At 33.4% G+C, this 13706-nt stretch overlaps 2 protein-coding genes across 2 annotated transcripts; one reads left to right on the top strand and one right to left on the bottom strand.

Moving 5' to 3' along the window:
- Positions 1–9600: 9600 nt before the first annotated feature.
- Positions 9601–12224, top strand: LOC107839635 (bidirectional sugar transporter SWEET16). Its single transcript, XM_016683208.2, has 6 exons — positions 9601–9806; positions 10029–10065; positions 10168–10378; positions 11022–11183; positions 11353–11472; positions 11831–12224. Exons 1-6 carry the CDS (start codon positions 9773–9775, stop codon positions 11984–11986), a joined length of 720 nt encoding a protein of 239 aa, XP_016538694.1. The 5' UTR covers positions 9601–9772; the 3' UTR covers positions 11987–12224.
- A 918-nt stretch (positions 12225–13142) lies between these two features.
- On the bottom strand, positions 13143–13706 carry LOC107879348 (secreted RxLR effector protein 161-like). The gene has a single exon (XM_016726399.1). It carries the CDS (start codon positions 13704–13706, stop codon positions 13143–13145), a length of 564 nt encoding a protein of 187 aa, XP_016581885.1.

The following is a 13706-nucleotide window of genomic DNA, read 5'->3' as shown; positions in this document are numbered from 1 at the left end:
ATTTTGAACACTCTGAAAATTCTGAATCTAAAAATTCTGAAATTGATAAATTCAGTCCAGCAGAAGATTTGAAAAAAGATTATTTCTTGGGAATGATGCAAATTGTTACTGCTCATAAGTGGTATATAAACTGCACTATTTTGATAAATAAGGAATTTTCTATTACCAATATTGCTATGATTGATAGTGGTGCTGATGTTAGTTGTATTCAAGAAGGATTAATTCCAACTAGATATTTTGAAAAAACCACTCATGTAATAAAATCTGCATCTGGTCATGCTCTTGATATCAATTATAAATTACCAAATACTCATATCTGCCGAGACAGAGTCTGCATTCCACATTTTTTCTTTTTAGTAAAAAATCAGCTTTATCCTCCTATTATTTTAGGAACACCTTTTATAAATGCTATTTATCCTTATACTCATATTGATGCAAATGGTTTTAAGGCTACGTACAAGGATAAGCAAATTTCTTATCCTTTTGTTACTCAGCCAGTAACCAGAGATATAAATGCCCTTATCAATATGAAACAAAATCAGCTTAATTTCTTACAATTAGAATTAATGAGTATTAACATCTTTGATACTTTAAAGTCAGTAAAGGTCCAAGAAAAAATAAAAATAATTTCTAATCAATTGATTCTGGATATTTGCGCGGATCATCCAAATGCTTTCTGGAATCGAAAAAAGCATATTGTTTCTCTCCCTTATGAAGATGACTTCAGTGAAGAAAAGATTCCTACAAAATCTCGACCTTGTCAAATGAATACAGAATTAGTAGAATTCTGTAAGACAGAAATTGATAATCTTCTACAGAAAGGTCTTATAAAACCCTCAAAATCTCCTTGGTCTTGTACCGTTTTTTATGTCAATAATGCTGCTGAAAAGGAACGAGGCATACCTCGACTAGTTATCAACTATAAACCTCTAAATAAAGTTTTAAAATGGATTCGATACCCTATACCAAATAAAAGGGACTTACTTTCCAGATTATATGATGCTAATATATTTTCTAAATTTGATTTAAAATCTGGATATTGGCAAATTCAAATTGATAAAATTATACTTATAGAACTGCTTTTAATGTTCCTTTCGGACAGTATGAATGGAATGTCATGCCATTCGGTTTGAAGAATGCTCCTTCCGAATTTCAAAAAATTATGAATGATATTTTTAATCCCTATATGGACTTTATCATTGTCTATATTGATGACATTTTAGTATTTTCAAAAACCCTCGAATCTCATTTTAAACACTTACATACGTTTAAACAAATAATTATTCAAAACGGTTTAGTGATCTCTAAACCTAAGATAAGTTTATTTCAGACAAGCATTAGATTTTTAGGACATAATATTTCTCAAGGTTCTATTGAACCTATACAACGAGTTCTAGAATTTGCTAAAAAATTCCCTGATGTTATTACTGATAAAAAACAGCTTCAAAGATTCCTCGGTAGTCTTAACTATATTTTCCCTTTTTACAAGAATTTGTCTAGAGACTTAGCTCCTTTATATGATAGACTAAAAAAAGATCACAAAACTCCTTGGACTCAAGCACACACTGATTTAGTAAAATTAATAAAAAATAGAGTTCAAACCCTTCGTTGTACTTCTCTTGCAAACCCTAACTGGTTAAAAATTGTTGAAACTGTCGCTTCAAATATCGGCTATGGAGGAATACTTAAACAAGTTAATCCCCATACAAAGACCGAATGTTTGATTTGATTTTATTCTGGTAAATGGACAGAAAGTCAGAAAAAATACGCAATGGTAGCCCATGAAATGCTAACTATTGTAAAATGTGTTTTAAAATTCCAAGATGATTTGTATAACCAAAAATTTATAATTCGTACTGATGCTCAATCAGTTAAATTTATGTTTAATAAAGACTTCAAACATGATGCTTCTAAATTAATATTTGCGCGGTGGCAAGCTCAATTAGCCCCGTTTGATTATGAAATACAATATAAAAGGGGTAGTGAAAATGCTTTGCCAGATTTTTTATCTCGAGAATATTTGATATGAGTTTTTACACATATTTCCTCTCTGAAAAAATTATTATAACTATCATCAAATGCATTCCTTTGAATGAAGATATTCATTTTCTTATCTTAGAAACTCTAATTCATCGCTTAATAGAAGAAGAATTTTTTGCAAATCACAATGAATTCATTGATAACGAAATCTATTGGTTTGACATTGACTTAAGTGACTAATGTTTACAGATATCATGAAACTCTTTCTACACTTCTTCTCTGCAAAGTTCTTACTCACCTTTATAAAGGCAGTTCCTCTGAATAGGGATTTACACATGCTCATCTTACGGAAAGTTATTGACGATCTTATTACAACAGATACACTTTATGAAGATCTCATCGAATATATGTCATGGTATGCTGATCCAATTCCTGATCCAATTTCTTAATTAATGCAGTATGGATCATCCTTGGCAAATCGCCAAAGGTAGAGGACGAGGTGGCAGAAATCAAAATTCTTCATATCGAGGTGGCAGAACAAACCCTTCATATTTTGATCGACAAAATTCTGCATATAGCTCTGCCAGTTCTAATTTTTCTGTTTTACAACAAGGAAATAGAACTTTGATCAATTCAAAAATTCATGGTGATGTATCATCCTCATCAAAAGCTCCGAATATTGGTTCCTCTATACATCTAGAAGATATCCCTGAAACTCATCCATTATTCAAACAATTACAATCTTATTTATCTGATCAACAAAAAATTGCAGATTCCTTTGCATCCATGGTTCAAGAAAACACTGACGATAAGCCTTCATATGAAAAACTAGAGGCTAGAGAACTTATTTTACATATTGAAAATCAGCATATTCCTGCGCAAGAAAATTCAGAAGAAGCCTGGCGAATACTTAAGAACTATCTTACTGCTAATGTCTATTTTACTGGAGAATCTTACAAAACTCGCACTTATTATGAGCACATTCTCGTACAAACATTCAGTGCCACTTTTGACCACAGCCCCCTCGGCGAAAGTACCCCGGGTGTACATGGATATTCCAAGATGGTCATAAAAAAACTTATTCCTATTGAAGAATGGGGCATTTCGTCCATGACACAACGATCTATACCAATGGGGCCGATGGGACAAACTCTTGCCAATTTCACTTATTGGGATTACATCAAAGCCTTTACTCAAGTCTTATATTATAACAACTATAAACACAAACACACCTGGTTCATCAAGATTTGTTCTAAAGTATTTGAAAAACCTATTCCAAACTGGTTCGTTCAGTGGTGGACTCATCACGGGCCTACGGTTAAAATATTACCACCAGAGTATTCCTCTTTATATTATTCATGGAAAAAGGTCTCCCCTTTCCTAACAGAACTATATTTTTCTGATCACATTTGTAAAATTGACACTATTGATCAAATGTATTTTTATATCGAATTTTCTATTCCATGGATTCATCGATGGTCCGTAGAAATCGGTTATGACACCCACCAAATTTCTGCTCTATACCGAACATTTTACTGCAATTTTTGGGATAAGCTGCTTCGCAGAGATCCGAAAACAAAGCTCGCCTATGGCCATGATCAACGGGAGGAAATAATACAGAAGATTGCCGAATATGAAAAAACTCCCAAAAAATCAATTTTAGTTGAAGACAAAAATCTTAATTATGTTTCCAGAAGAATTTCAGCTCATGAGGGTAATAAAATGCAATTAATAGAAGAATATCTATCAGAAGTTCGAGATAAATTACTTCAAACTGTTGAGCAAAATTCGGATGCCTCAATGAATAGCACAGATGCAAATACCGAAGATATTACCGATTCACAACCACTCGAGGCTCTGATAGAAAAAGAAGAGATTGAAAAGGCCGAAGCATTCATCAAAAAATGGAAAGAAAAAGACAAGACATGACAAGACAAGATATGACTAGTTGATAAAACTCTCTGTTGTAACAGTAAGTTGTAACAGTAAAAAACACTATGCACAGGACCCCACATATTACTGTGCAAGATTCTCTTTTCTATTATTTATAGAAGCCTCATTCTTAGAAGAGAGGCATCAAGTTTTTTAAAATTCTCTCCTTTATTTTTCTCTCTCTCTTTGTAATCTATTCCCGTAATAAATAAAGAAGAAGCTATTTGTTTACTATTATTTCCGTTGGGTTCCCGGTGACTCAGGTACATATCTTTTTACTTAATTGAAGTCATTCATTACACACTTCTACCATAATCTGGCCGTGACTATGTCCGGCTAAACAAGTATCTTATATCTATGCTGAAGATCTAACTTCGCTGACATGTTAACTATGAAAGCTCCAGACTCTATCAAAATATGAAAGAATCTTTTTAATTTCTTGACTTGATTCCAAAATGGAGGTACAGTCGAGTTCAATAGACTTATGTTAACCTTGTCTCTGTGACGCCGTCTAGTAAGTTGTGCCTTTCTAAGCCCGTATTGATGATGAGGAAAGGGGGAATTTCGGCACAATTAGAACTTCTAGACACGCAGGTTCAACATAAGGTTAATTAAATCTCTGACAGGCCCCATGTTTGGGTAAAAAAATCGTCCATACAGTCATAAAATTACTTAAGATTCTTTTCTATTTCGGTTGGTGCTTTGGTTCGGTCTTCCGACTTTGGCTTAATCCGATATTATTATATGGTCTGGTAGGCTGAGTGGCATACCCCAGCCTAAGAGATCCTGTAAATGGTATCAAAGCCTGTGAATTTTCATAGTAAATATGTTAGGTGAAGTGATGATGCTTAGCATAGATATAAGACTCTTCCAACTATGGATATGGGAGAAGTAAGTACTAAAAGTACAAAACTCGAAGAGGTAGATTTACCTCAAGATATGGATCTACTGAATAAATGGACTATTCCTAAAGTTGAATTAAAAACCATATATGAATATGGATTTTTTGATAAAATAAAACATAAACAGATTATTAAAACAACGGAACAATCTCTTGCTTTAAATGCTGATGAACAGACTCTTCAACTCCTAAATAAGCGTGATATTGATATTTTTAAACGTAATTATAATTATATGCATATTGGCTTAGTTCAAATTGTCTTTCGGCCTCTAACTCTAAAGGGTCTTCCCGAAACATTTTTAGCTGCTTTGCGTGATGCTAGAAATTTGAATTTTCGAAAGTCTTTAATGGGATCTATTGAATCTACTCTTGCTTATGGTCCTGTATATTTTAATACTCAACCAAATTTACAATTATCTTTGACTGATGTAAACATTCTTCATGCTCTAACATTAAATGTTAAAACCCATGGATATGATTATGCCCCTGGATCTGAACTTATAGGATTATCTTACCGCATATATTATCGATTATTATAAACTCTAAATCCTCGAAGTAAGTTGATTGATGATAATTCTGACTGCACTATGCTTATTGAAACAAATTTTATAAAATCTAGGGTTACTACCCAAAGGCCTATTAGATGGGATGAAATTGATTTTCCCCAAACTTGGATATTAAATTCAGTCACTTCCCCAAAACAATTGGCGGAGGACGTGACTAATTCAGAGTTAACCCAAGTAACTCAAAACTCTGATGGGCGAGTTTGTCTACAATTCGATAACAATCCTCCTGTCTATAGAAATTCTTTTCTTTACCACGAAGGCTCCCTTCAATACATCATATTTCTCCGATTGAACCTGCTGAACCCACTTATGGACCGGCTAGGAATCGAGCGGCATCTTTGCATACTATTAATTCTGCAGATTCGCATATTACACCTAAAGGTGTAGAAAAGATAAAAATCAATTCAAAAACTAACATAGTTCAAGATTTTGATAATGAAAATCCTACTCCATCTGAAATGGATTTTGACATAAATTCTGTTTAACCATGATGACACAACTTATTGATTTTAGTCCTGGTTCTCAGGCAAGAAAATATATTCAAAAGGAATTTTTTTCTGAGAAATGGAAAACCTTTAGGACATGGTTTTTTGAAACCTATACTTCTGATGAATTAAAAAATATTTCAGAAGAATTCTATGAAATTTGTGCTTTACATAATAAAATCATTTTCTTTGTCCCATGGTTCATGTCTGCATATTTACCGTCCTATGTCAAAATAATCGAAAGATCTTATCAAAATTCTGATGGATCGATTACTCAAGCACTCTACCCTCCTCAGTCTTCCTTTATCTTACCCAATAATACTGGCATGACTTTTTCTGCTTTTCAAAAGTTTGTTAGTGAGGATGTGGGAAAGATTACTGTTTCTGAAATAAATAACCTTATTGCCCAAAACAATTATTTAAGTCTTTATGTTAAGGTTTTAGGCGAACACATTTCCTCTCTTGATAAAAAACTTGACGAATTAATTGAGCTAGTAAACAAACTTAGCTCTCAGATGAATTCCTCTAACATTCCTTCTACTTCCAAAATCATTGATAAAGACGAATATATTCTATCTAAACCTTGTATTCAAAGACCTCCTGAAATAGACGGATTTGAAAAGGTTTCTCAATTAGACCAATTAGAGAAACTCTTAGATAAAAAATTTTCTCGTTTAAATATTACAACCCTCAATATTTCTGATGATTTTGTACAAAATCTTGAGTCTAATTTTGCTGAGAATATTGATTCTGCTGAAAATCCTGGCATTATAATCTCTTCCGAGCTTAATAAGCTCAAAGGTTTGATTAAAAAACAACCTGGAAAGAAGTACGCTGATATTCCCCATATGTCTACTGCATATTATCCACGCCCAACTCCTCAAGATGTTCTGATAGAGGAAAGGGAATGGAATCAGACAAATACTTCTTATAGTGGAGAAGCCATTTATGAATGGAACATTGACGGATTATCTGACCGACAAATCTCCATTCTTATTCATCGAATGTCTATGTATGCTACTATTGCCACAGCCACTACTTCGCCAGAAAATAGGGCCACTCGTACTGACCAAACAATTTGTAAAATGATTGTTGCGGGATTTACTGGCCAACTTCGCAGCTGGTGGGATAATTTCCTTGATGATACTAAACGCGAGGCTATTTTTAACGCCACCAATGATCAACCCAGAAAAGACAATCTAGGGCGACCTCTTCGGGCAGGACGTTCGGATGCTGTCTACACCCTTATGCTGACGATTATTGAACATTTTGGAGGAAGATTTACCAATCAATATGAAAACATTAGAACTCTGCTTAATGGTTTAAAATGTCGTCACTTAGGTGAATTTAGATGGTATAAAGACACCTTTCTTAGTAGGGTTATGGATTTACCCGAAAGTAAATATGACCATTGGAAAGCTAAATTCATTGATGGTCTTCCCCCTTTATTTGCTGAAAGAGTTAGAAAAACCCTTCGAGGATCTTATGGAGAAGTCCAGTATTCAGAAAAAACTTATGGTCAGCTTATTGTAGCTTGTACTCAAGAAGGCTTAGCCCTCTGTAACGAGTTGAAATTAGCTAGACAAATTAAGCTTGACAAACTCAGAGAAAAATCTCAATTAAGAGACTTTTGCGAGCAATTTGGTATGGATAAACCCTTTGTACGAAAACCCCAAAAGTATTCTAAGTCCTCAAAACCCTATAGAAATAAACGTTCCAGGCATAGAAGCAAGGAAGAACGTGAGGCTAGAAAATCCTTCCGTAAGTCTACTAGATTCACCAAAAATCGATCAAAAAGAGATTTAGCCAAAATTAAATGCTATAAGTGTAACCAGTATGGTCATATTGCTCCAAATTGCAAATTACAAAAACTCAAGTCCTTAGGACTTTCTGAAGAAGTTCATGACCAAGTCTATAATTTGTTATACTCCTCTGCTTCCGAATCTGATTCTACTTCTGCAAATGATTTTGAATTACCTAATTCGGATAGTGAGCTCGATCAGGATAATAAATGTAATGATTGTGATAATGATGTTTGCAATTGTGATGAAATGATGTATAAACTGCAAGCGCAATTCGAAGATCTTGATTTGAATGTTCAAACTCTTACTGCTGAAAATGTGACAAAACTCATCGAAAAACGATTAAAACAAACCCAAAAAAATATACGCACACCATCAACACCACCACCACCATTAACACCACCACCATCATTAACGCCGCTGCTAATAATTTTTCTTCAATTTTAATTTTATTTCAAATTTCAAATTCATGAAGATAACTTTTAATTTTAGAAAATCAATTTCATTCTTTTCTAAGGATCTTAAGTCAAGGGGTTTAGGCGGGATGAAGAATTTGATAATTGAAGGAGAAGAAATTAGGGGTTTGGAAGGGAGGAGGTGCGGCTGGTGGTGGAGAAATTGGTGGTTGAAGGAGAAGGATGGCTGGTGATGACGGGTTTGGAGAGTAAAAATTATGGTGGGAGTGGGGATAGAAGAAGAAGAAGATGGGAAATGAAAGTAGAGGGGTACGAAGAAGATGAAGAAATGGAGTGGGGGTATGAAGAAAGTGGTTTTATATATATATATATATATTAAAAAGTGGGGTCATATCAGTTTTTAAATTAAAAACTGCGCTTTTTTTTAAAAAAAAATTCACGTCAGTTTTAGAGGTGAAAATAATATACTTTAAAGATGTTAAGGGGGTAAATAAACAGAAGTTAATTTTAAGTGCTAAAGTGAGTTTGAAGAACAAGTTCATGGGGGAAAATATGTCTTTTCTCTTATCCTTATTTATTACCCATCTTTATTTTATACTTCTCTATTTTTGCACTATTTTAATATCTCCATATTTATTACTAAAAGTAAAAGTGAAAACAAAGAACTAATTATGCTTAAATTTTGTAAAATGACAAATAATATTAAGGAACAATTATTTTTAATTTGGTAAGGACGACAATTAATTAGGAAGTAGACACGGATCGAAAAGAGTATTTCACAGGAAGAAGTATAGCCATAACAATCTTTTAATGGTAACTGTTAATTGACCGACACAAATATTGTTTTTCATGAAAGATATATATCTTGTTGGAACTAATCAGAGAGAGTATTTCACATGAAGAAGTGTAGCCGTAAATATCTTTTAATGCCAATTGTTATATTATTTTTCACAAAAAAGATATATATCTTGTAGGAACGGATCAGAGAGACTATCTCACATGAGGAAGTATAGCCATAAATATCTTTTAATACTAACTGCTAATTGACCGACGCAAATATCATTTTTCACAAAAAAAATATATATATATTGTATGCGTTCATAACTATCCAACTATAATCGTCATTGACATGTTATTTTTTAGGACAACTGTAACGATTGTCACTAAAATAATCAGTTTCTATAATCACATTTCTTACGATGCCTTAAAGATGTAGCACATATGTTCTCTATCTATTTTAATTTGCCCGACTTAATTTAGAGAATATGAGTTAAATTAATTAATTTCCAATGTGAATTCAGATATACTATCTTTTTTTCAAAAAAAAATAAAAATACAGTTATTGTGTTTCGCGCTAAAATTGGAATTGCAATCTAATCGCGTGATTCATGTCCAACTAAGCAGTGACATGTCTTGATGTGGCTTCAACTGTGTCACTTCATTCCAACTTATCAATATTTGTATCAATCCCAAAAACTACAAGTAAAGAAAATTTTACATTTCACTTATTATTAAATGATTAGAAAATCCCCCCTGTTGATTAAAAAATCCAGAAAATATCTGGACTTCCAATTGGTGCATAATCAAAGTCAACTAGCCAATTCATAGTCCCCAAAAAAAAATATTTGTATCATTCTCTCTCTCACGCACACGCATTTGTCTTTGGTGCTCCTCTTCAGAAAGGGCCAAAATGGAAAATCTTCCTTTCATCATTGGAGTCATGGGTATACTATTTCAACTCAAATTTTTCCTAGCACTTTGAGGTTTATCTTTTGTCAAGAAAGAATCATCAGTAAGGTCTGTGACTCTGTGTACACTCTATACTCCTCAGACCTCGGGATTATTCACTGGATAACCATTGGGGATTAATGCAAATTAAATGTTCTTTATTTTTTTTGTTTAATTTTTATTTTGTTGCTGAATTGTGCTTCTTCTTTTATTGTTAGGCAACATATTATCAGGTCTCGTGTTTCTTTCCCCAGTGTAAGTTATGTGTATTATTTAGTTAAAGTTGTTAATTATTTATGTTTATGGCTTTGATCCCTTTTATAATAAACTTTTATTTTGGGAAATATGTTTGTGCAGAGGGACATTCAGAAGAATAGTAAAGAATGGATCAACGGAGGAATTTGATAGCCTTCCATACATTTGTACATTGCTTAATTCATCTTTGTGGACTTACTATGGAATTATTAAGCCAGGGAGTTACCTTGTCTCCACTGTCAATGGCTTTGGAGTCATAGTTGAGACTGTCTACATTGTCATGTTCCTCCAATTTGCTCATCCAAAAATGAGAGTGAGTAATCTAACTTATTACATACTAGTGCACTTAGGAAGTTGAATTATTGCATCATAGGCAAAGCCAGAATTTGAAGTTTGAGTTTTAAATTTTAATCCTTCTAAGTTATTGTATTCTAAATTAATACAAAATTTGAATCAAAACTCCTTGGTGCTATACCGAATCCATTTCCTACACTCTAATTCTGTCATGCATTTGCAATTTATGTGAAATGCAGCGATTTTGACAGATCTATATGTTCAAGTGGATCTTATAATATTTTTCTGAAGCTGCATTTTGATTATTTAGAAGAGAAAATTTTGTACCAGCAGGAAAATATTAGTTGTCATTTCAAAGTGCTAGCCCCTTCTGGCTGTCACATGGGTCGGATTTCAATCCCAACTTTGCATCTTTTGTAGGTCCTGGTCATTTATGTCCATACAAGAGGGACAACCAACAAAATTTTCATAGAGAAATATAATTGAGATAGTTAAGATAAAAAAAGAAAGAAAATATTACTTTCATGGTCATTTCATTTTCATCAGTAGTGTGTCTTTAAAATTTCTAATTACAATTCATCGGAAGTAATATTCGTAAAGACTATACAGTATAGTGTCTATACAAACTAATATTTCGATTTTTTTTTTTTTTTAATCCACAGAATAAGACTGCCATCCTAGCTGGGGTTCTGAATGTGGCAATTTTAGCAACGACTCTATTGCTGGGTCAGTTTCTTATACATGGTAAAATGAGAATTAACGTTATTGGTTTCCTCACGGCAGGTCTAACCATCATCATGTATAGCTCCCCTTTTGGTGTTGTGGTAATTTGCCTCTTCCCCCAAATATAATTCTCCTTATTTTATTAAGCATCATAATTAAGCAATATGTTTTCCCTTAAGTATGAACGTTCTACACCAAGGACGATGTATTCAGAATTGGAATGTTATGATTTATATTTACTGTTTTTTTGGATGACTCGTATTTTTGCAGAAAACAGTGATGACAACCAAGAGTGTCGAGTTTATGCCATTTTTCCTGTCGCTTTTCCTTTTCTTAAATGGTGGCACTTGGACTCTGTACGCAGTACTTGTTAGTGACTGGTTTGTTGGAGTAAGTTTTCTGTTATCAATACTCATCATTTATATTAGTAGAAAATCTGATGATATATATATTTTGCAAAATCGTCATCACGTTTCTGCACGACAAGTAATTAATACAAGGAACACAAAGAAAATGAAGTTTTGAGTAATCAATTCATATAATTCGAGAAGGGAATTAGATGAAATAATACATTAACCTATTTGACATTAATAAGATTTTTCTTTTCTGTTACCTACAAATTAAATTGGATTTATTATAACATGCCTTAGTAGTTACTTTAATAGGTCCAATCGGATGATTTTTGGCCTAATTAGGTTTAGTTACAAGTAATTGATTATAATATAATGCAATATGCTCACCACAATAGGTATCAAATGGAACGGGATGGTTTCTGGGAGCAGTGCAGTTGGTTATATACGCCATTTACCGGAATCCTAATTCATCAAAGCAAATTATCAAAGATTTAGAACAAGCAGACCAAACGGAATGCTTGTTGCCACCTTCTTCCACCTCAACTCAATAGTACTGAAACATTACAGTATAATTATATGTTGAAGCAAAGAGACGATGAGGTTCAATTCTATCAATGCTTGTAACTTGTATGTCATTAAATTCTTTTAAATATGCTGTGAGTTGTAGTGTCACGGCCACCTGATAATAGTTGGCTTTTTATTAAGGTATATAACATGTATTATTTCATTTGATCTGATATTGTATGGAATTTTTTCTTGATATATCTCAAAAAGACTAACAATTGTACATATTTGTCCTGAAGTATTCAAAATGTGATGGATTTATGTTTTTTAACTAGCCATGTAGATTAAAAATATCCTCATCACATGATTGTTCAGATAAAACACAATCAACATAGGGCGATATGGCCAATTTCGGCCTTGAATGTTTTAAATAATACGATTGTGCTATTGTAAGTAGTTAAAATTCAATTATAACTTTTAAATCCAATTACATATATGGCACTACTTTTTTTTTTTTTGGTTTCCCAAGATATCCCCACAGCCGGCAGCTGTGAGACTAATCCTCCGTTCCTTCGGTCAGCGCACTAAGCTGTAGGAAACTGGCATTTGAGTTGACCAATTAAGTTGAAATTTATAAACCAAAGGTTTAATGCATAGTAAGCTCGTCAAATTTGTAAGGATATTTTATATAAAGACTCGAATTAAGTTATGTTCCAATTGAACACATCAACTCCTAATAAAGTATTCGAATTAGACACTATAAATTCAAATTTCAAAATAAAAAATAAAAAAATTGTGTGTGTTTTTATTCGTCTACTAGATATTTAAGTTAATCACATAAAATATGTCATTCTTTAATGATTGTAGAAATTTAAGTTATGTATGGTTGTTTTTATTCATCTATTAAAATGGGTATATATAGATACAAATAGTTCTTTGTCACCCCTACTAGAAATACATAATTACATAATAGTCCTAATGTCAACACTGCCCCTCAAGGAGGTGCATAGATGTTTATCATGCCCAACTTGCCAATCATTGCGTGGAAGACCGTTCCTGATACAGCCTTGGAGAGTACATCTGGTAGCTAATTTTTGGACTTGACAAATGGAAAATGTATAATCTTTTGATCTAACTTCTCCTTAATGAAGTGTCGATCTATTTCAACATGCTTAGTGCGATCATGTTGAACGGGGTTCTGTACTATTGAATTGCGGCCTTGTTGTCACAGAACAAGTTCATAGGCCCTGTGTATTCAATTCCAAGAACCTTCGGAACATATTTAATCCATAATAGCTCAGACAGGCCATTGGCCATCCCTCGAAATCCTGCTTCTGCACTAGACCTTGCGACAACCTTTTGCTTCTTGCTTCTCCACGTGATAAGATTGCCTTCGACAAAAGTGAGACATCCCGCTGTTGATTTTCTAGTCAATTGATCTTCTATCCAATCTGCATCTGTATAGCCTTTGATGATAGTTTTCTCATTCTGTGAGAACAAAAACCCTTTTCCTGGAGCTCTTTTCAAGTATCGCAAAATTCTATAGACAGCTTCCATATGATCTTTTGTTGGATTCTGCATGAACTGACTCACAACACTTACAACATATGCAATGTCTGGCCTTGTATGAGTCAGATAGATAAACTTTCCTACTAGACGTTGATATCTGCCTACATCTTTTATTTTCTTTGTCGAAGAGTTCGCGAGTCTGTGGTTTGTCTCCACAGGTGTTTCAATTGGCTTGCGCGCTAGCATCCCTGTCTCCAT

This window comes from Capsicum annuum, chromosome 8, assembly GCF_002878395.1.
Source record: "Capsicum annuum cultivar UCD-10X-F1 chromosome 8, UCD10Xv1.1, whole genome shotgun sequence".
NCBI classification, from domain to species: Eukaryota; Viridiplantae; Streptophyta; class Magnoliopsida; order Solanales; family Solanaceae; genus Capsicum; species Capsicum annuum.
The sequence above is the reverse complement of the archived record's forward strand: the minus strand, read 5'-3'. Positions and strand labels throughout refer to the sequence as shown.

Coding starts and splice junctions, on each gene's coding strand:
- LOC107839635 (XM_016683208.2), top strand. CDS start 9,773: ATGGAAAATCTTCCTTTCATCATTGGAGTCATGG. Junction 9,807..10,028: donor TTTCATCATTGGAGTCATGG/GTATACTATTTC, acceptor TTTTATTGTTAG/GCAACATATTATCAGGTCTC. Junction 10,379..11,021: donor TTGCTCATCCAAAAATGAGA/GTGAGTAATCTA, acceptor TTTAATCCACAG/AATAAGACTGCCATCCTAGC.
- LOC107879348 (XM_016726399.1), bottom strand. CDS start 13,706: ATGGAGACAGGGATGCTAGCGCGCAAGCCAATTGAAACACCTGTGGAG.